This window comes from Geotrypetes seraphini, chromosome 14 (genome assembly GCF_902459505.1).
Source record: "Geotrypetes seraphini chromosome 14, aGeoSer1.1, whole genome shotgun sequence".
NCBI classification, from domain to species: Eukaryota; Metazoa; Chordata; class Amphibia; order Gymnophiona; family Dermophiidae; genus Geotrypetes; species Geotrypetes seraphini.
The window spans coordinates 35,504,534-35,527,792 of record NC_047097.1 but is presented as its reverse complement, the minus strand read 5'-3'; the positions used below and the strand labels follow the sequence as shown (position 1 = coordinate 35,527,792).

Genomic DNA, 23,259 nt, shown 5'->3' with positions numbered 1-23,259 from the left:
GAGGAAACACACAAGACTGCAAATGAAACGTCTGCCAGGCAAGAATTGTGTGGAAACTTCACCATCTACAGCAGGGATCTCAAAGTCCCTCCTTGAGGGCTGCAATCCAGCCCGGGTTTTCAGGATTTCTCCAATGAATATGCATTGAAAGCAGTGCATGCACATAGATCTCATGCATATTCATTGGGGAAATCCTGAAAACCCGACTGGATTGCGGCCCTCGAGAAGGGACTTTGAGACTCTTGATCTCCAGTAACATGAGAAGAGCAACACTTATCTGAAAGTGTTGCTCTTCTCATGTTACTGTAGATGGTGAAGTTTCCACACAATTCTTGCCTGATAGATGTTTCAATTGCAGTCTTGTGTGTTTCCTCCATGGACATTTACATTAAATCCATTTTCTGTTTTGGTCCAGGGAATAAGAGACCACCATTTTCATAAAATACCAGGATTTTATGCTACTGATTTGTCTAAGAAACTTCACATGTCCTTCATTTGCCTCTCTATTCTCTTTAGCAGCTATATAACTTCATATTCTACGGAATTTTAATATGAAGTGGGATAGTCTGTTGCTGGATGGATCTGTCAAGGTAGAACTAATTTCAATTTCACCAAACTATAAAAGGTTAAAATTCCAGGAAAGAGAAACAAAATAGGATGGAAGGCAGACAGTGGGCATTTTAAACCCTGAAAGGCAAATTAAAGCTTACCTTGCAGCCTTCACATGTAATGACACCATAATGGATTCCCGATGATTTGTCTCCACAGATCTTGCATGGAATAATTTCAATTTGAGCTGAAACAGAAGCATGAAGCCTGTTAATTACATCTTCCTTTAAACACCTTATAGAAAGTGCTCCCTAATCAGCATTTGCACAGTGAAAACTAATAACCTGCTAAACATTACAGCACATTAACTATTAATTGTTGAACTGCGAGGGGCCCCCTCGGGCCATGGACTAAATTATGACTGCTCGTTATATAATAGCTTCTAGGTTATTAAAATGGGTCATTTGAGAAGGTGTTTAAAAATCCTGGAGAAGGCTGGAATCAGCATTTCGATACTGAACTAGGGATGCTGCACTGCTGACCCAAGAATCAAAAGAGAAGCAAACTTCTGTAAACTTGATCATCCAGCAATGGAATAGAGATGTTTTGTTCTATGTTCAACAGAACTACCATTCCTACCACCAGACCTATTCCTTCTGGAGGAGGCTGGCTCAAAAGGAGCATGGCTCAGGGACTAGCTGAACCCAGAGCAGAGGGACAGCTAGAGAGGTTTAATGGCTGCATGTGTGCTTGGTTTTGTGTGTCTCTCTCTTTCTCAGAATTCTATTTGGACTATCTTAGGTAGTTCCGGGGAATCACAAAGAGCCAGACATGCATGATTTCTATTACATGCTATATCATCAATGGGTCACTGTCATTTGCATAAATTATTCCCTTTCCTGGCAAAGTGTTTTGGATGAGGCAGTGCTGAATTTCAGTTGTGACACTGGCTCTAGAGAACTGGATTCTTTGGAGATAATTCTATAGAGAGACAGGTAGATTTAGTTGGCAAGTACACATATAAATACCATGATTTCAGTCAATCTGCATCAAATAAGAATGATAACCCAACGATGTTTCTACAAACTCAGATTAATTTGCTCAATTACATTGCTCCTGAACCCCTCCTCTATTTAAATCCCGATTCACTCACTTGTTATTTCCCAAATTGATTACTGTAATTCTCTATATCACGGCATTACACAAAAGGAAATCCCCAGACTAAAACTCATTCAAAATACAGCTATCAAACTCATACATAGGGCAAGAAAATATGATCACGTCACCCCTTAACTCCGTGAAGCACAATGGCTCCCCATATCACATCGAACAACATACAAAAATCTTCTACTTGTCTTTAAGATTAAACAAACTCTCCAGCCTTTCTTGATAAACTCTTCATTCCCTATGCCCCATCACGTGCCTTACGATCCAACAATCAAAACTTACTTAATATCCCATCCATAAGAGAACTATTCTACAAGCGCAACACTATTTTCTCTGTCAAAGCCCTCTCCCTATGGAATGCTCTACCATCAGATATCAGACTTGAAGACTCCCTTGACAAATTCAGAAGCAAATTAAAAGACATTCCAATTTAGAGATGCTTACCATCTATTAAAAAGAGAGATGTCATATCAACACTCCTGGCCAGAGTAATAACCACAAACCGCTTTTAAGAAGTGGTATCCCTTCCCTATTGCTATCTCCACCCGTTTACCTCCCTTTTAATTTATTTTATCTCGATGTACTTTACTTATCTTTACCGATGGGCCCCTTTGTTACCATATGTTTTTGTCTGATCTGTCCTTGATATTTTAACTATGAATGCCTTCCCTTTCTTTTTAAATATTAGTATTGTAAACCGTCTAGGTAATCTTTGATAGACTGTATATCAAATATGTAATAAACTTGCAAAACTTGTGTGGCCACATACACACATAAATAACAATCTGGCTACAAACTATTCTATAAATATGTACTTATCTCTGATAACATGTACTTTGAAGGTGGCTATTCTCATGGATAGAGTCTGGGCAAGGCATGCAAAAACTTATAGAATATTATATGACTAGCTTTATAGCCCATTACATTAACGGGTGCTAGAATATAGAAACATAGAAACATAGAAAGATGACGGCAGATAAGGGCCATATAGCCCATCAAGTCTGCCCACACTATTTACCCACCCTCTTAAGTCTTCTGACCCCTTAAGTATAATTGTAATTATACTGTCACTCTACTGACCCGCTCATTTAAGTCCTAGTGACCCTATCCCTTGGCATGACCCCGTAGGGATCCCACATGGGTATCCCATTTGTTCTTGAAGTCTGGGATGCTGCGTGCCTCGACCACCTACACTGGAAGCTTGTTCCAATGCTCGATCACTCTCTCCGTGAAGAAGTACTTCCTTGCATCTCCACGAAACTTCCCTCCCCTGAGTTTGAGCGGATGTCCTCTTGTGGTCGAGGGTCCCCTGAGAAGAAAGATATCCTCTTCCACCTCGACCCGTCCCATGATGTACTTAAATGTCTCAATCATGTCTCCCCTCTCCCTACGCTCTTCAAGAGTGTAGAGCTGCAATTTGCTCAGTCTTTCCTCGTACGGGAGACCCTTTAGCCCCGAGACCATCCTGGTGGCCATCCGCTGAACCGACTCAATTCTGAGCACATCCTTACGGTAATGTGGCCTCCAGAATTGCACACAGTACTCCAGATGAGGTCTCACCATGGCTCTGTACAATGGCATCATGACTTCAGGTTTCCTGTTGACGAAGCTTCTCTTGATACAACCTATCATCTGCCGTGCTTTAGATGAAGCCTTCTCCACTTGAGTGGCTGCTTTCATGTCAGCACTGATGATTACTCCTAAGTCTCGTTCTGCCCTGATTTACTCTGGCACGTCCCTGATGACATCATCAGAGACGCAGCAGAGCAAATCAGGGAAGTAGAAGGGCCCGAAGCAGCGTGTGAAGAGTGCTGCACACGCTGCTTGAATCGCCAAGGTAGTCGGGTCCGCGGGAAGGGGGGTGAGCGTAAAAGGACTCGGACTCCTGTGGTCTGTCGCGGAGGGTGGCCAGGCTCCATTTCAGCCGCAGGGAAGGCTCACTGCCCCAGCTCCTTACCCGTCCGCAGGCCGGGCCAGGCCTCCCGCGCTTTCTCAGCCACTCCGCTTCCTGCATTCGTTGCTCTCCGTCAGTGACATAATAAGCGCGCATGCGCACTTGTCTTGCCACATCCCGACAGAAAAGGGATCAAGGAACACACGAGGCAAGTGCGCATGCACGGCTAGCATTTTATTATTTAAGATACACAATTAACTATCTAATTTAGGTATGAGCATTTATACCAGCTCTATTGGTGGTATAAGTGCTCACACCCAAACACATATGCAGCTGGCCTACCCTCCCCACCTCATGCTAGTACCATGTTTCCCCAAAAATAAGACAGTGTCATACTAATTTTGGGTCCAAAAAAACACTTTAGGGCTTATTTTCAGGGGATGTCTTTTTTTTTTTTTTCCATGTACAACAAATCATCATTCCTCTCCTCCACCCTAATTCTTCCTTTTTTCTTTCTCTCCCCCACCCCCCATGTGCAGAATCTTTCCTCCCCTCTCACCCAACCCCTTTTGCAACATCTTTCTATCCCCCTGTGCAGCAGAACCCCACTGATCTTCCCCACCCATGAGATTGATATAACGTACCTCCGAGGTCTCCAAAAACAGCAGTGGTGGCAGCGCTCTGAACAGGCTGCTTCAAGGCCTTCCCTGCCAAGGCCTCACCTCTGCTCTATCAGTTACACAACAGAGGGAAGGCCCCGGCGGGGAAAGCCATGAAGCAGTCCGTTCAGAGCGCTGCCACTGTTGCTGTTTTTGGAGGCCTCGGAGGTACGGTATATCAATCTCAGGGTGGGAGGGATAGAAAGATGCTGCACAATGGGATGGGTGAGAGGGGAGGAAAGATGCTGAACATGGGGGGTGGGGAAGCGCTGCTGCTGGCGAATTGGGCAGCACTAGTGTCGTGGATGGAGTCGGGGACATTCAGGAGGGGCTTCAGGGGTCGATCTTTAAGTAGGGTTTATTTTTAGGGTAGGGCTTATATTAGGAGCATCTTTAAAAATCATGGTAGGGCTTATTTTTGGGCTAGGTCTTATTTTCAGGGAAACATGGATATCTTTCAGGCTCATCTGTCCGTAATATAAGCAGCAAGAAAGTTAGTCAATACCTACAAGACAGCAAGGTGAGCTAAAAGCAAAGCTAAAAAAGTTGAATTTACAATTACTTTCAAAAGAAGCAAATCTATGAACCCATTTTGGTTTTAAAAGATTTTTTTAAAAGACAAAAATAAACAAAACCCTCCCAACAAATATCTTTAGTGGGGGAAGATGAAATATGAGAGTTAACACTGAGAAACAAAGCAGGTGACTTTCCAAGTGAATAAAGTCCACACACAGCTGTGATCTTTCCATGTCATCCTTTACTGTTCCCTACTCCCAATTATGGAACTAAAACAGAATGAGAAAGAGACATTACCAAAGCTAATTAGACTGCATGCTATTTACCACGCAAATGGACAGAATAGATGGAAATCAATTACTGCTCTTAAATGCTGTCATGGCAAATCAATACTTCTATTAAGAGTGGTGTAATTTAATGATGCACTCCTCCTTACTGTTGCATGTTCTATGTTCATCTAATAAATGCAGGCACTTATTAGCCTCAGGCAAGTTGAAATTCACTGCTGATCAAAACTGACAAACTTCTTGCCACTGCTGAAGAACAAGGCTATCTGCTATTATTTAATTTTCTTTACTTAAGAGTTAATATTCAGCTGGCAGTGGTCAGTGTTTGTTTAGAAACTGACTTTCGTCAGCTAAATTAGACCTGAATATTCAATGTCAGGCCATGTCCACATACCAGCAGTTGTCAGTCAATATTCAGGGCCTGTAACCTGCATTCCCAAAAAGACAAAAATAGTATCATAAAAAGTACAGTTGCAGGAAGACTAAAATTTTAATGCAATTAATCTCGCTGTGCCTTAGTGATTAATATGTAAGATAATTTTAAAGAAAATATCCACAAAATAATTCCTGAAATTAATCTAAACCTGCAGCCCTAGTATAAACAGATAATGAAACTAGTTTTACAACTCAAATTTGTGAATTATGCAATAGTAAAGAGAGAGAGAAGGTATTAAGGGGGCAGGGGCTTAAGGAAGAGCATCTGGAAGTGTAGTTTGGTAGTTGAATGTCATGCTGATTGAAAATGGCATAATGAATTTCCATACAAATTAATATATATGAATGTAGAAAACAATAATGAAAGCAATGACAATTATGACTATACTGTGTACATCTTTAGTGTACACCAACCTTAATACCAGGAGTGAGGGTGATGTTCCCAAAAAGAATAGAACCTCAAAGGGTCCACTGAGTCAAGAGGACATTAGAGCTTCAATCCAAGAAAAAGCTTTTTCCTCAAGAGAAGACAGAGAAGTTCAGACAGGGATCCCCGACGGGCTCAGTCAAGCTTGTTCAGGTCAACTCATATGTACATTTAGTAATCTGATTCCTTGTAGTAAATGGAACAGATTAAGATACTCGTAGTTCAGAAGTTAGAAGGAAATGATCAGACCAAGAAAGGGGAACTAGAACAAACTGTCACAAGAGAGCTGAGACCAAGTGGGGAAAACCCCCCCCCCCCAACAAGTTCAGAGAATAGCCAGCATGATGAGCAAGGGAATGGATTTACTGGAAAGAACACAGTGGCTCCATTAGCAGACCAAATTCTTCTTAATAGGAGTTATTGAGGGTGGGGGGAAAAGGGGCTTTGTTCACCCATTCCCAATGATTCTTGTTTAAACTCCATATCACATGCTCCAATACAATGCCAAATCACATCTAGCAGAGTCCCATTCGTTTACATAATGCCACCACCCCTGTACCCCCTTCCCTTCCATGCTGTCATTGTGCCATAACAATCCCAAAATCTCTATAATACACTGACTGCAAAACCATGCTGGTGCCCTTCAAAACTCAGTTCATCCCCAATCCCCACAGTGCAGCATGGGCCACTTCACTTAGATATATACCAGTGAGGGGCTAAGCAGGCTTGAGACAAAGCAGCAGTACAACTCCTGAGCTCTAGCTTAGCACCAAGACCAGCAATGCCCTGCAAGATGGAATAGGACACAGAAAGAGGAAAGAGAGAAGAGCAAAGGATGGGGATGGATGCAGCCTCACGAGACAGGGTGGGAAGACAGGAAGGAGTAATGTAAGTGATGAAAAGAAGATAGGAAAGGAGACAAGCGAGAGGAGAAACCTGGGTATGGGAGGTAAGAGAGAGAAAAGGAGGAAGTAAAAGAAAACAGAAGCACTCTCTCCAGGATGGGCAGACATGTACAAACTCTTGCTCCCTGCAGTCAGACCCCCCCCCCCCACACACACACACACACTAATGGTGCTGATCCCAACTGTACAAGAGGAGGAAAAGGCAGACTGGCTGCATTTAAAACAGGGGTACAAATAAAGGAAGAAAAAAACTGAGATAAAGAGGTTCCCTCCCCCTCAATGTATCACCTCTCTGCCTCCATGCACTCCTCCCACCCCACCAATGTAGCAACTTTCTCTCTCTTACCTCATGAGAATCTTGGAGAGAGTGGGAGCCAGAAGACCTTGAGCATGCGCAGTTGCTCAAGGCCCCACAGCAGCCCAGCAGAGATCAGCGGCAGTCTCTTTTGGCACCAGCACGTCCTGTGGGTTGGTGCTGTGTGCCAATGTCCTGTCCGCTCGAGGTAAGGGTTTGGGCTGCGGGGGGTAGGGGTGGGAAAGGGGAAGCCGGTTCCCGGGGGTGGGGTGGAAGTGCGACAGTGGCCTCGGGGGGGGGGAGGGGCATCTTTTTGGGATGTGGTGGGGTGGAAGCATGCCAGTGGCCTTGGGGGGGGGGGGTCTTTTTGGGATGTGGAACGAATCATCCGAGTTTCCCTTATTTTGTATGGGGAAACTCGCTTTGATATACGAGCACTTTGGTTTACTAGCATGCTTTTGGAACGAATTATGCTCGCAAACCAAGGTTCCACTGTACTTTAATTCTTATCCTTCTAAGACAATTGGGCATCTCCATTTAGTTGCCCCAAGGACACATGGTAGGAACCTAGTCTATAAAGACATCAAGATGCCCAGATTCCATTATAGAATACTAATGTAACCTGGTATTGGCATGCTCAACATTTAAGTAAATGCAGTTATGCCAGCCATAACCATGAGACAAGTTATGCAAGGACATGTATAAAGTATAGTATTCTGTACTTGACATACCTAAGTGGGAGCCCCAGCTATGTGCTGCCCATGTATACACCCCCTCCTCCCGCATTGATGTATGCTATGTATATAAGTTACATGTTGCAGAATAGTGCCAAGGTGCCCTGCTGGCACTTTTGTAGGTTACACTTGCATGCTTAACTACTAGTATTCCGTACACTTAGATGCAAGAGGAGCATAAATGTAGATGCCTATTTCTTGCACATGAAATGTTTGTGAGGCTGATATTTATGAACAAAAGAAAAAACGCTGATGTGTGCTCACACTTTTGTTTAGACACACACACAATCTGTTACCTCCCCTTCAGTCTTTTAAACTTGGTAGCATTTGCATTTGGCAGTTGAATGTAACCCCCCCCCAAAAAAAAAAAAACAACAACAAACAAACAAACAAAAAACAACTGGCATAAATCCTCTCTAACTCTTCTACACTGCCCTGGAAAAAAAAGTGTCTTGCATTGTGCACATTTTAAAAGCCACCCTTTCCTTTTCTACACTGCATAGAAAACTTTAATGTACTCATTACATTTTTTTGCAAAATAATTACATTACATTACATTACATTAGAGATTTCTATTCCGCCATTACCTTGCGGTTCAAGGCGGATTACAAAAGAGATTAAAAAACGGAGGGTTACAATGGAAGAACATTTGTCCTTTCTAGAGAGGTAATGAGTAGGTTATGTAGTTTCTGTGTGGCGGGAAGAGGGAGGGGGGAAGGACGGTAAGTTTGAAGTTAGGGCTGTTTCAGGAATTTCTTGAAGAATGTAGTCTATTTCTTTTCTGAACGTTTTGTAGACTGGTGTTGTTATCAATAGATTGGAGATTTGGTTATCTAGTTTAGCTGTTTGAGTGGCCAGGAAGCCTTCATATAGTTTTTTCCGTTTTACTTCTTTGTTCGAGGGGTGTGTGTTTTTCTATGTCTGATTGAGGTGGTTTGGATGAGGCGGTTGTTCAGGTAGGTTGGGCTGTCTCCGTTTAAGGCTTTAAATAACATACAGTAGAATTTAAATAGTATTCTTTCTTGGATTGGTAGCCAATGTGAGTTGATGTATGCTTCTGTAATATGGTCGTGTTTTCTCAATGAGTAGATGAGTCTCATAGCTGTATTTTGGATTGTTTGTAGTTGTTTAGTCATTGTAGCAGGGCAGGGGAAGTAGAGGATGTTGCAGTAATCTAGTAGACTTAGGATTAGGGATTGTACTATAAGCTGGAATTGTGTTTTTTTGAAGAATTTCCTGACTTGTCTTAGGTTTCTTATCACTGCGAAGGATTTCTGTATTGTTTTATTTATTTGTGGTTGCATGGTGTAGCATTCCTAGTAGTTTTATGGTAGTTTGAATGGGATAGTTGATTGTGTTAATTTCTATATTCGTTATGGTTGGGACTTTGTCGTTTTCGAGGAGGAGGAATTTAGTTTTGTCTATGTTGAGTTTCAGTTTGTGATCTTTCATCCAGGTTGCTACTGTTTCTAGTGTTCGGTGTAGTGTGTTTGTCATGGCGGTCTTTGGTTGATCAAAAGGTATGAGAATGGTAATGTCATCTGCATAACTGTAGGTAGTGATGCCTAGATTATCTAGGAATGTTCCGAGAGATGCAGTGTATAGGTTGAAGAGAGTAGGGGATAGTGGGGATCCTTGTGGTACGCCGAAAGGGTTGGACCAAGGTTCAGATTTTTCTTTATCTGATTTTACTCTGTATGTTCTGGATTTTAGGAAGCCTTCAAATCAAGAGTATACTTTATCTGAGATGCCTATTGCATCCAAAATTTGCAGTAGGATGTTATGGTCTACCAGGTCAAATGCTGCGGTAAGGTCTAGTTGTATGCGAAGCATTTTTTTCCTGTGCTGAGGTGTTGTCTGGCTGTGTCAATGAAGGAGCCTAGTAATGCCTCTGTGCTGAAGTTGGATCTGAAGCCAGATTGCGTGGGGTGAAGTATATTATGTTCATCTAGATAGTTGGTGAGGTGTTTGGCTACTAGTCCTTCTGTCAGTTTGACATATAGAGGTATTGAGGCAATGGGTCTGTAGTTGGATGGTAGGTCTGTTGATCCTTTTGGATCTTTTTGGAATGGGGTGATGATGATTTCACTGAGGTCAGTTGGGAAAAGGCCGTCAATGAGCATGGTTTGTATCCATTGCAGAAGTAGAGTACGGAATTTTATGCTGGAGGTTGTAAGGAGATATGATGGGCAGTGGTTAAGGTCACAGAATGCGTGGCAACTTTCCATTGCAATTCTCAAGATTAAAGATTTATTTATTTATTTAAAAATTTTCTCTCTCGCGTATCAACTAAGATCACAAAGGAGTAAACACAAAAACCACATTCAAACAAAGAAGTGAAAAGTGATCCAAAATACTGTTGGAGCTCTTTACCACTTTACAATTATTATAGTCAAACCGTTTTAACAATCCTTAATGAGGTGTGCAGCCATGTCTTCTGCACCAGATAATACTCACTCATGCTCAACCCCTTCCTGCACTGTGTGGCCAATACGAAGCTCATAAAATATACAGTATCTGCGACTTAGGCTCATGTGCATTGGCTCCGAAGTGAGGAATATAAATCCTATGAATATCAGATCCAATAATAAGTATATTACCCGATTTCTTGCAATTAAATATTACAATGACAATTTTATAAGAAGGATGCCTACATTTAGATATGTAAATAACCAGAATATTAGCAAACATATGTAAAAATGCCAATATTTCAGCTAGGCGCTATTCTATAACAGTGCACCTAAATGCAATGGTGTGAAATTTGAAGGTGGGTGTATACCTGGGTGGAGTCTGGGCAGAGTGCAGAGTTATGTATGTACAGACATTTTAAAATCAATCTAGGCATATGCATTTACATCAGCTCTATGCCCAGCGTTAAGACTCACACCCAAAATATATGTGTGTATATGACTTGTTACCCTAGTACTCTATAAAGCAGGGGTGTCGAACTCAATCACATAAGGGACCAAAATCTAACACACAGGGGCTGTTGCGGGCAAATTTTTAAAGATACTTAGGGCTCCTTTTACTAAGCAGCGTTAGGGCATTAACGTGCAGAATAGCACACGCTAAATTGCCGCAAGCTATACGCTAACGCCAGCATTGAGCTGGCGTTAGTTCTAGCCGCATAGCGTGGGTTTAGCGCATGCTAAAATGCTGCGTGCATTAAAAACGCTAATGCAGCTTAGTAAAAGGAGCCCTTAGTATTAGTAGAAGAATTCTGGTTTAGATGGACCATTGGTCTGACCCAGTATGGCTCTTCTTATGTTCCTCAGAGCGATCTCCATTGACCACTACCCTCTGTCATCTTCCACTCAAACAGTTCCTCAGAAGTTAGAAGGGAAAAGATTCCGTACAAACGTAATGAAGTTTTTCTTTACCCAGAGAGTGGTAGAAACCTGAAATGCTCTTCCGGAGGCTGTTATAGGGGAAAACACCCTTCAGGGATTCAAGATAAGGTTGGATAAGTTCCTACTGGAACAGAACATACGCAAGTAAGGCTAGACTCTAATAGGGCACTGGTCTTTGACCTAAGTGCCACCGTGTGAGCAGACTGCTGGGCACGATGGACCTCGATCTGACCCAGCAGCGGCAATTCTTATGTTGAATATAAACCAAGATTTTGGAACCAAAAAATGGCCCAAAAGTGGGGTTCTCAGCTTATATTCGGGTTATTGCCTACCTGCCCCCCCCTGAACTTGTTGCAGGCCTCCACCGGGTCTGCTGTATGGCCTGATGGGGTGGGTCGAGACAGGAAGGAACCCTCCTGTTCCGGCCGACTTTGCCAATGTTTTTTTTTAACCTCCCTCCCACCTCCCCCCATGCACCTTTTTGAATCCCTGGTGGTCTAGCGGTGTATCGGGCAGGAGAAAGCTTCAAGTTCTCCCAGCCCAGAGGTGTAGCTAGCATTTATTGAGCTTTCTGTGCTCCTGCCCAGCGCTGAGTGGCTGCCCCAGCGGTCGGTCATTTTCTGTTCCCAGGCCTCCAGATAATCCAAGAGCCAACCTCCAATCTTCAGAGGAACAGCTTAAGGGCTGGCGTCATTGTTGCTTTTTGGCTGGCACTGTGTAGCTGGAACCGGAATCTTGGTTCCTCTAGTTCCCAGAGAATTTCTGTCTGGAACCTTGAAAGGCTCTCTGGTTAGAGAGACTCCTGTTGAGTACAGATGATAGTGCTGTGATCCATGAAGGGACCCTCAGCTCTGGCCTCTGGTTGCTTGGGGTCTTCTGTCTAGTAAAGCCTGACAGAGGAATGGGAAACTCTCCTTCCCCCTTACAGTGCACAGAGCTGCTGTCCTGGAATTCCAGGAGGTGTTTCTTCCCCTTCCCCCAGCCCTAGAATACTGTAGAATGGCTAAGCCTGAAGCCCCTACCCCTCCATCTCACACTGTGCAGCATGTGGTACAAGGCTGCTCTTCAGCTGTCCATCTAGCATGAATAAGGCACAAAATAGAAGTAATAGGGTCTGAGGACTCCATCCCTGGCAGTTTTGAGCAAAACAATGTGTTCTGGAGAAGCTGAAGAAATTAGAAAAAAAAAACTTGGGAAATCCAAGATGGCTGCCAAGGCAGCATTTTGGTGCCAAAAATCGGATGCTCCCCCCCCCCCCCTAAAAAAAAAAAGGATTTTAGAGGGGGACTAAAGACCTAACTGCAGAAAAAGTGAAAACACACTTTTCAAGACCCCTTGATTTTCCCCACAGGTTGTCACAACCAGTACTTACAGACCATGTGCTTGGGAAACGGTGCTGCAGCCTGCTTTAGCTCTCTTAAGGTGCAACTGGACTTTGAGGAGGGAGGGTTCTCTGCCTCAAGCCGCCAGTCAGCTGCCACACCTAGATCTTCAGGCATTGCCAATCAGACTGATCCTCTACTTCTCCCTGGCCCACGACATACAATGCTGAAAAAGGGGAGAGGCAAAGTTGCAGCCAACACCGAGCGCCCTAAAGGAACTCTATTGATGCCTAACAGCCTGCGCTTAAGCTCTTGATCAAGTCAATGAAGTGAGCGCCCAAAACCCTCAGCTTCACAAATCTTCAACAGGCTGGCTGTACAGGTCCCCAAAGAATACACCTGCCATCTGCAAACTTAAATGTCTGCATCTCTCCAAGCAGGCAGAGAAGTCCCTTTAAGCCAGGATCTCTGACAGAACATAAAAATCCACAAATAAGCCAAAAAACACTGTAAAGCAATAAAGAAAAAAATAAACAGAGCAAATTAGAGAAATACCTTCAGGCTCGCTTCAGAAGGAAGAACTGAAGTGGACAGCAGAGACCATGGAGAAGGAAGAGTCAATAAGCTGTGATTGACATCTTCTGTAGTATGCTTGTAAGCACAGATGGATAACCTTATGGTTCAGCATATTGCACTGGAATATGCAATTAGCACAATTTAGGGTTCAATACCCTTTATGTTTGTACCTGAGACAATGGAGGGTTAAGTGACTAGTTCAAGATCACAAGGAGCATCAGCAGAATTTGAATTAAGTTTCCCTTGTTCTCAGCCCACTGCTCTAACCATTAAGCTAGTCCTCTACTACAGTACATACATAAAACAGTTATTTAAAAGCATGTTGGACTATTTTCCTTTGTATATATGGGGAACCAATCTACTTGGAAAAAGTTAAGAAGCTTCCACTGTGGACATTTCACATACCTGCAGTTCTGGTTCTGAGTTTAGACTCATTTAGGAACCCACAAATAACAGTCAGTGTTCTCCCCAGAAATTTTTTCCAGCCGGGTGGCATGAAAAAGTAGCCGGGTGGGGCGGGACAGGGAAATTTGGTGGTGGGGAAAATTAAGGGCTCCTTTTACTAAGCTGCAATAGCGTTTTTAGCGCGTGCAGAATTGCCACACTACACGGCTAGAACTAACCGTCTAGCATGTGCGGCAATTCTGCGCGAGCTAAGCGCGCGGTAAAACCGCTATTGCAGCTTAGTAAAAGGAGCCCTAAATGTGTACTATTTGTATTAGTTAATTATTATTAGTTATTTTCCATTGCTCAATATGACTGCCTTTCTTAAGGTTTGACACTTGTTCCATAATATATATATTAAATTTAAGAAGTATCCAATTCTAGAAGTGAATAATTAGATATTTGCCCTCTTTCAAATGGTATAGAGCAGCGTCTCTCAAACTTTTTTAACTCCGGCACACTAAACGGAGCAAATGTTTTTTGTGGCATACTAAATGCAGCAAATGTTTTTTCATGGCTGGAAAAAATTTCTGGGGAGAACAATGATGCCCTAATTTTCAAGGTCCAATCACATCAAAGAATGATGCTTATCTGGGCAGTTGTATAATAAAAAGAATGGATAAGATAACATGAGAAGTGAAATTGTCATGAATCAGAGGGATACATACCCTGTAGGTCCTAAAAGCAGGCTTGTGGATTAGATATAAACTATGAAGGCAGTGGCATAACTAGCATATGTGACACCCGAGGCCCATCATTTTATGACACCCCCCCCCATCTGTATGAAAAACATGATTTTTAGTAACAATCACACAAGAGTGTGCCTAGGAAAAGGCAGCATCTTACATATTGCAGTGAGCAGTACATCAATACACCCATTGTAAAACTAAACAAGCCAGACTAGTACAGATCAATCCTACACAGTCAATCCTAACTGAAAACCATGTCTTTCGAACACACCTTCGCCTAGTATGGAATATGTAATCACAAACTAACCCCTCTCCCTTTTACAAAATTGTAATGTGGTTTTTAGCTATGGTGGTAACAGTTCAGACTCTCATAGAATTCTGAGCAATTACCACCATGGCCAGTGCTAAAAAAAACGCACTACAGTTTTGTAAAAGGGGGGATAAAATAGAAAAACGTAGACAAAGGTTAAATTGAACTACCAAGAAGCTGGACTCTGTATACAATGCAACACCACAGAAACAGCGATGCATCTCCCCTAAAGCAAAAAAATAAATAAATATAATTTTTTTCTACATTGTCTTCTCTGGTTTCTGCTTTCCTCATAGTCTTGACACTCTCTTTCTTTCATCCACTGTCTACCCTCTCTCTGCTCCTTCTATATGGCATCTTCTCTCCTTGTATTCCCCTTCCATCTCTCCCTACACCCCTATTATTCTGGCATCCATCTTCTTCCCTTCTCTCCTTCAATGGTCTGGCATCTCTCTCCTCTTCTTCCCTTCCCTCTCCCACTCCCCCATGGTCTGGCGTTTCACTCTCTCCTCTCCCTTCCCCCCACTTCCATCAGCAACTGCCCCCTTTCTTTCCCTCCAACCCAATTCCATCCAGTATCCTTCCCCCAAATGTCTCTCTCCCCTTTCCCTGCATACCAGTTCCATCAGCATCTGCCCCCTTTCTCTCCCTCCACCACCCTTCCTTACCACCCTGACCTCCTTTTTCTCCCTCCACCACCCTTCTATACTCCTCTCTCCCTCCAAACCAGCAAGGTCCCATGATGACTGCTTCTGTTGCCTCTGCCTCTGGAAGATGTAAGTGACGTTGGAGGGGGTGGGCCGGCAGACACAGGGAATTGCAGCAAGGTTCCGCAATTCCGGAGGCAGAGGCAGCAAATGCAGTCATCGTGGGACCTTCCTGCACTTCAGTGCAGCTGCTGACTCTGCTTCAGAATAAGTACGGCAGCCGTGCTGAGGTACAGGTGCCATTTAGAGCAGCTTGGAAGATTCTGGATCCAGCCGGCTGTGTACCCCCCTAGGGCTGGCACCTGGGGCGGTCTGCCACTGTATGAGGGGACAAAAAAATAATAGAAAGAATGGATAACTTGACCAATTTACACATGTCATACAATTATAACCACAAATATACGTCATAAAATGTAATTCTAAACTCAAAAGACTCCAGACGAAAAGCATACTATAGAAAGGAAACCAGAAAAGACCAAACCCATAGTACTAAGATCCAAATGCTAAAATCGGACATGCCCATTACGAAGAGACATGTGAATCACCGCTAATTATAACGAGTGAGTCTTTAAAATATGAGACGGTAACGGATAGCCAGACCTGGTGAACGGAAGTGATAAATACTGGAGCCAAAACCAGAGCACCGGTGATGAAACTTGAATATGGATACCTTGCATTTCTTGGCGTTGAAGCCCAGCTGTCAGGTAGATGACCAACGTTCCAACAAAAACAGGTCCTGCGTCATACTATCGTGTAAATCGGAGCCACTCACTATGTTACATAGTTTGGCGGCGTCGGCGAATAGTGTTATTTTACCTTGAAGCCCCTGAATCAGGTCCCCTATGAATAAGTTGAAAAGGAGCGGTACTCCACTTGTCACTTCTGACGTTTTAGAGAGGGTACCATTAACCACCACCCTCTGAAGTCTACCATAGGCAATTTTTTGGGCTTGCGAGCTACTTTTAAAATGACCAAGTCAAAATGATCTACTAACAATAAAAAATTTTTTCAAAAACCACAAAGCACACTGTACGCAGAGAAAATGTTAATAATCATTCCTATTCCGGGGTTTTCTCAAAGAGGTCAAAGCAGATGACTCTATGCACTGACACCTCACTAAAAACCATACAAAAATAGACAAATATACTCCCTCCCTTTTTACTAAACCACGATAGCAGTTTGCTGCGCTGAATGCCCAGCGCTGCTCTTGACGCTCATAGGCTCCCTGCGCTAAAAAACGCTATTGCGGTTTAGTAAAAGGGGACCATAGTGTAAAATATAGACAGCAGATATAAATTCAGACACATTTTGATCAGTAAATTTAAAATAAACTCATTTTTCCTACCTTATTGTCTGGTGATTTCATGAGTCTCTGGTTGCACTTTCTTCTTCTGACTGTGCATCCAACCTTTCTTTCCTTCTTTCAGCCTGTATGCTTCCTCTCCTCCTGACCTCATTCCCCTCCCCCAACTTTTTCTTCCTCTCTTCCTGCCCTTTCTTTCTTTCTCTCTTCATGCCCCCTTCCTTTTTTTCTGTTTCTCTTCCTGCCGTCTTACTTTCTTTCTCCTTGCCCTCCCCCAAGCCACTGCCAATGTCACTGCCATCGGGGAACAGGCCCCAAAGCCGCTGGCCGCCGCCCCCCCCCCCAACCTCTCCCTACTTCGGGCCGACCAGCATTCCTCTCCCCGATGTCAATTCTGCCGTCGGAGAAGAAGGCTGATCGGCCCAAGATCACAATCGATTGGGGGAAATGCTGCCGGGTCCTGCCTTCGTGGAAACTGAAAGTAGGCAGGACCCGGCAGCAAGAAGAGCAAATGGAAAACTTCACTGACCTGTCTCCCGCCTTAGCCCGTAGCGAATTTATGCTTTGGGGCTCTAACATGTGCGTGCCGGCTTCCCTCCTCTTCCCTCACCCCCCCCCCGGACATAACTTCCGGTTTCGGAGGGAAGAGAAGGGAAGCCGGCACACACACGTTAAAGCCCCGGAGCATAAGTTCGCTACGGGCTAAGGTGAAATCTTCAAGCCGGCTTTTTTTTTTTAATGTTGAGCAGCAGCGGAGGCAGCAGAATTTAGCTGGGCGGTCATCTAAATTACCCGGGCAGACCGCCCAGCTGAAAGGCCCTAGGGAGAACACTGATAGTGATGTCACAAAGCAGTCATAGGCACCTTCTCTTTAACATCTTATATTGAGGAGAGATATGATAGAGATCTAATAAAATACTGAGTGGAGTAGAATGAGTAGACATGAATCACTTGTTGTTTTCCAAAAATACAAGGGCATGCAATGAATCTACTAAGTAATTAATGGTCAAATAAATCGTAGGAAAAAATTCTTCACTCAATGTGTAATTAAACTCAAATTTATCATAAGAAAATGTGGTAAAAGCAGTTAGCGTAGCAGGGTTTGAAAAATGGTTTGGGCACATTCTTTAAAAAAAACAAACCTCTATAAACCTAATTATTATTAAGATGAACTTGGGAAAAGCTACTGCTTATTTCTAGGATAAGGAGCATAAAATCTGTTTAACTCTTTTGGGACCTTGTATGAATAAGGCTTGATGGACCTTAAGTCTGTCCCAGTATGGCAAAGCTTATGTTCTTAAGATTGCAGCTATAAGCATTCAGAAAATAGTGCTGTTCTGTGATCCAGTCATTGACTCTGAATCAACATAAAGATAATAAAATCTAATGTGGTTTACTATAAAATGTAATAAATTTTGAAAACGTTCAGTCAAACATTTCTACCTAATATTTCAACTGCTAATATTCATACTATTCAAGCAGAACTTTTTTTTTTTTTGGGGGGGGGAGGAGTTAAAAATGTGTGAAACAAGACTACATATTATAACATAAGCTTAATTTACAACTAACTGTTTCACTTTATAATACTTCTACATTTTCAGCTTCATTAATCTATTTGCTTGATCACTGACTAAAGAAACATCAAGCAGGCTGCAGTAACATTCTTTCTAACACTTGCAAACTCAGAAAACTAACAGCAGGTGGTAGCACAGCTCTAAGAATCAATGTCCTACATTTAACTCCAGAATTCTATGTGTTCAATCTACTTAAGAATATTCATATTTTTTTTGAATATCTAAAAGCTGCTGTCTCAAACATCCCTTGACCCCCCAACTCGAGTTTCACAAATTGGAGCTTCACTTCCAGTGATGAAGAAACCATTCTCAGTAATACTTCTCTACTGAATGTATCCACCACACTTTTAATTGATCCGACCTTCTGAAATAAACCTTAACTAACTTCTAACCACCTGAATCTACTTTTTTAATCCACATATAGATAATTGTTGGCTACTAAGCATTTTACAACTTTCAAGAATCCTCTAATTCTAATCAATTAAAATGTCCATTGCCGTATTGAGACTGCATCATGATAAATGCAGACATTTACTTTCTCTTTCCATGGTGATCATATCAGTATGAACACTGACATTGTCTCTATGGGAATACAATACAAATTTTATCATTAGGGCCCGATTCTGTATAGGATACTGGTCTCAGTGGCCGAGAATCATGCGTCAATCAAGCACCGCATTCTCTAATGATTCACATCTACCTTAAAGCACAGACATCTTATACCCCTCCCCCTCCCAATTCTCTAACCAGTGCCCATGTCAACTGGCGCCGGTTAAAGAATCAAGCCTTCCTGATCGCAAAGATAGGCAGCTCAGCTGCCTATCTTTGCCAAGGTTTCCCTTGCCATCAGCTGATCACGGCATGGGAACCCCAGATCAACTGATCGTGGCATGGGAATCCCAGATCTGGCAGCCATGGTTTTGGGGAGTCCTACTGGCTCAGCTGATCGGGGGGGAGGGGGATTTCCCTGCTGTGATTTGGCAGCCAGAGGACTCCCTGACACCCACTCTCGAGATCAGCAGGAGGGCTGCCCACTCCCTCCTGCCTGACACCCCCCTACCCCCCCAAGAACAGCAGGAGGGCTGCTACCTAACATCTCCCAACACCCCCTTCCAAGATTGGCAGGAGGGATGCCAACACCCTCTTCCTGCTGAGCCTCCTCAAATCCCTGACACCCCACCCTGAACCTCCAACACCCCCCTGAACCAACAACCTCCCCCCCATATCTGTAGAGGAAGACCGGCAAGAGGGTTGCTCAGTGCCTCCTGCTAGCAGGCCTGCCTCTTCCAAATGGCTGGCCTTCACCTTCCAAGTGCATCCTGGGATGCACCAGGGATGGGCCTAAGACTCTGATTGGCCCAGATACTGTTGGTGTTGGGTGGTATCAGGCAGAAGGGAGCGAGAATCCCTCCTAGCGATCTCTTGGGGGGGGGGTCAGGCAAGGCAGGAGCTAGTTGGCATAGCTACTGCTGATCACGGGGCTGGATGTTAGGGAGTCCTCTGCCTGCTGCAGCCAAATCAGCTGATCTCAACAGGGGAATTTTCCCCTGATCAGCTGAGCCAGCAAGACTCCCTGAAGTCACGGTTTCGGGAAATTCTACAGGCTCAGTTGATTGGGGATTCTTGCTGCAGGCATCTACTTTTATGATTGGTATATGTAGTCCAGCATTTTGCAAACCTACATTTCAGGCATCTGTCTCGGGTCTATGGAGATGCGTAGGGATGCTTAAACATGCCCTTGCCCTTTCTTGGGTATGCTTAAATGTCTCTGTAGACCTGCGACAGATACCTACAATGCAGACGTCCATCCTCACCCAAGTTTTTTTTATTTTAGAAAAAGTGCATCTAGATTGGCTGCCAGATGTCCTGATTGGCTGTCAAATAGTGGTAGGATACCTACTGCCACCTAAAATTGGGACACAATGTTAGAGAATCAGCCCCTTACTGCCTGTCACTATGGTGCTATCATATGAACATTAAAACAGATTTATTTTTTTCAGAGGGTAACTCTCAAAATTGTTTGACCAGGGCTTTCTGTGGGTAAAGGTACTGTATACACATTTCTTACAACATGTAGGCTGTTCATCGTGGGAAAAATGAGTTGCACTGGAGGTGCTCTTAAGGTAGGCCATCAGAAGTAAGCACGGTAACATCCCATTTTCAAAACTTTCCACACCTGTTTCCCCCTATATTTCCCTGCATCTTATGTGGGTAAAGACGTCCCTTTAGCACTGGTTCCATTTGCCTATTTGTTTCCTAACTTAATACTTTATATTACTATCTCCTCATCGTTGTTTTTTTTCTCTCTTCTTAAAGGTCATTCAAATTTATGTTTAATGCTGCAGCATATTTTTTTGCAGCACACTGTTTAATTTAATTTTTTGTTAGTGTTATTATTTTAACCTATATTTTTCAATTTCTGGAGAGTTCTTCAGCATCATTTTTTACATTTAGTCTTGTCAATAAAGTTGTTTTAATTAAGTCACCTCTTTTACTTCTGTGGTCTATTTAAACTTTCTACTGCCACTTTCTTTTCTATTGGCGTGCATTACTAAATATCAGCTGTGTTTCTGCCAGCATCTCAATAAGTTTTCCTTTTTTCTTTTTGGTCACAGTATTTATGATGAATGAAACTTTAGCTTTAAGGTATATATTTCTGTGGGTTAGCAGTTTTTGCTTACTCCCATTAAAAATATATTTTATTTCTGTCATCTGTATGTTGCTTATCACTAGTTATATTTTCCTTTTAAAGCACTCTTACTACGTGTTTAACTGTATAGGCACACCGTATTGTGGCAAGCTGCTCATTCAGATTCATTTTTTGACCATGTCTTTTGATTTAACCTCTCCCCCCCCCTTTTAGAAAGTTGCGGTAGCAGTTTTTAGCATAGGCCGGCACGCTGAATGCTCTGCGCTGCTCCCAATACTCATAGAATTCCTATGAGCATCGGGAGCAGCACAGAGCATTCAGCGTGCCGGCCTGTGCTAAAAACCGTGGGAGGGTTAGTTTTTATGATTTGTTTCCTACCTACTCCATCTCCTTCTCCATCCCCCTCCCTTTCTCATCCGCCCCCCTTTTTGGGCACACATCAAAGAGTGTTTTTGTCTTGTCAATAAACTTGTTTTAACTATGTCACCTCTTTTACTTTTATGGTATATTTCAAATTTCTTTGTACCCCGTTTTCTCTTCCTTTGGCATGTACTGCTGAGCGTTAGCTGTGTTTGTGCCGGCATTTTGGTAAGTTTTACTTTTCCTTTTTTGGTTATAGTTTTCATGGTGGGTCAAATTTTAACTTTATGGCGTTAGTGTTTTTTTTGTTTACTCTCGATTTAAATATCTTTTATTGTTGCCATTTGGTTGTTTCTCAAAGCACTATTACTTCATGTTTAACGCAGGCATACTGCATTGGGGCACACTGCTCATTTAGATTTATTTTTTGTTCCCATCTTTTCATTTACTCAAGATTTGTTTCATAATAGAGTTGAAACCATGCCAGTGTTTCCATTCTAGTTTATGGTTGATCACTCCTTCTCCTCTTTTTATCTTTCACACCTTTTCTTTGGCACGCACCAAGAGTATCAATTGTGATTTTAGCGTTCATGAGTCTTCTATTTTAAATTAGTTCATAATCTTTTGAAATGGTTAATTACTCGTGACAGTCTCCACTCACATATCATTAATTGCTTAATATTTATTTTTATATTTTTGCTTATGCCATTAACTCTTCTCAATGAATGTATCGTTTAGCGTCAGTTTTGACAGGGTCCTTCCATTACTTTTGTGTTTTGGTTTTAAATTATACATAGTCAATTTTATAATAGTTTTATTTCTGTCATTATTGTTCTTTCAATGATGCTACATATTGTATAATATGCATATTTTATTTTATATCAGGATATGTATTTATGATTTTAAACATTTAGATTTTTATGTGCTTTTGTTTTTTTACATTCATTTCTTAATTAAACCATAGTATTTTTTTGCAAATAATGTTCTGTATGTACAGCGTGCTTTAACCTTGTTTGCTTATTCATGGCTTCCTTATATTTCTGGTTACATTTCATCTTCTTTTTTCCTTCCCCCTCCCCCTTCTTTTCCTTTCTTTTTACTTTTCTCTCTTTTCAGATGGTATTTTTAAAGCTCTCTTTTTACATGTTGTTTACACTTTACAGGTCATCATTCATTTATTCATGTTTAATTCTTATTTAATTCCATGTCTAGATTTATCACGTTTATCATTTTATTCATGTTTCCAGACACTGTATTTATTTCTTTATCTGTTTAGTTTTATTTCACTCCTTATTTTTTTAATTCCATTTTTATTTTTTGTTTCTTATTCTTTTTTTTTTTTTAATCTTTTCAATAATCCAAAACACACATTGTGCAAGAAATACTGAAATATACAGATTTGTCAATTAATAGTGGCCAAGATCACAGAAATCAAAATAAGGAAATATCTTATTCTTAATTTTTTTTTTTAATTTTGATACCGCTTTATTCCAAAACGGTTTACAAATAGCTACATACATAAAATCTTATAAAATTCAGAACAAGGTAAGAACAAAACAGATTCAATTCTTACATAAAATCAATTTCTCAAAGAAATGCATCTACAAATAGTTGTGTTTTCTCTTCATTTTTGAATTTGGCCAATGTAGCACTATTTATTGATAGGTCGATATTACATTTACATTTATTGATGGGCCGATATATACATTTTCACTTATATCCTTATATACAAGTTTATGTCTATAACTCATAGTTGCAATTTTATTTTATTTCAAAAAGATTTGATTTATTGGTCTGAATATAGATTTATGAAACCAGCATAGCAATTAGGTACACTGCTTCTCTATCCTTTTTATTCACTTATTTGTTGTATAAATGCACAATTATTTCATACGACCTGCCATTTATTTCTGAATACACTTTTTATTATCTCAATTTTATCCATGTTGTTTGATATATATCATTTTTATGCACTTTATTTTGTTTTGCATTTGAAAACTATTTTATATATATTTTATGTTGTCCAGATTATTCTCTTAATTTTATTAGTTTAAGTTCATTGATTTATTGCTTTTATAGACTCCTGATGCAGGCCTTAGAGGCCGA

The 23,259-nt window shown here is 41.8% G+C and overlaps 1 protein-coding gene across 2 annotated transcripts in view; it reads right to left on the bottom strand.

The window, feature by feature from the left end:
- Nucleotides 1–23,259, bottom strand: part of RORA (RAR related orphan receptor A) — a 264,003-nt gene that overhangs the window by 137,344 nt on the left and 103,400 nt on the right. For both annotated transcript variants that reach the window (XM_033920445.1, XM_033920444.1), the window contains one exon: nucleotides 711–796. Coding sequence is in view for 1 of the 2 variants with exons in the window: in XM_033920444.1 (XP_033776335.1) it covers nucleotides 711–796 (86 nt within the window). In the remaining variant the exon portion in view is untranslated. The remainder of the gene's footprint in view (nucleotides 1–710; nucleotides 797–23,259) is intronic.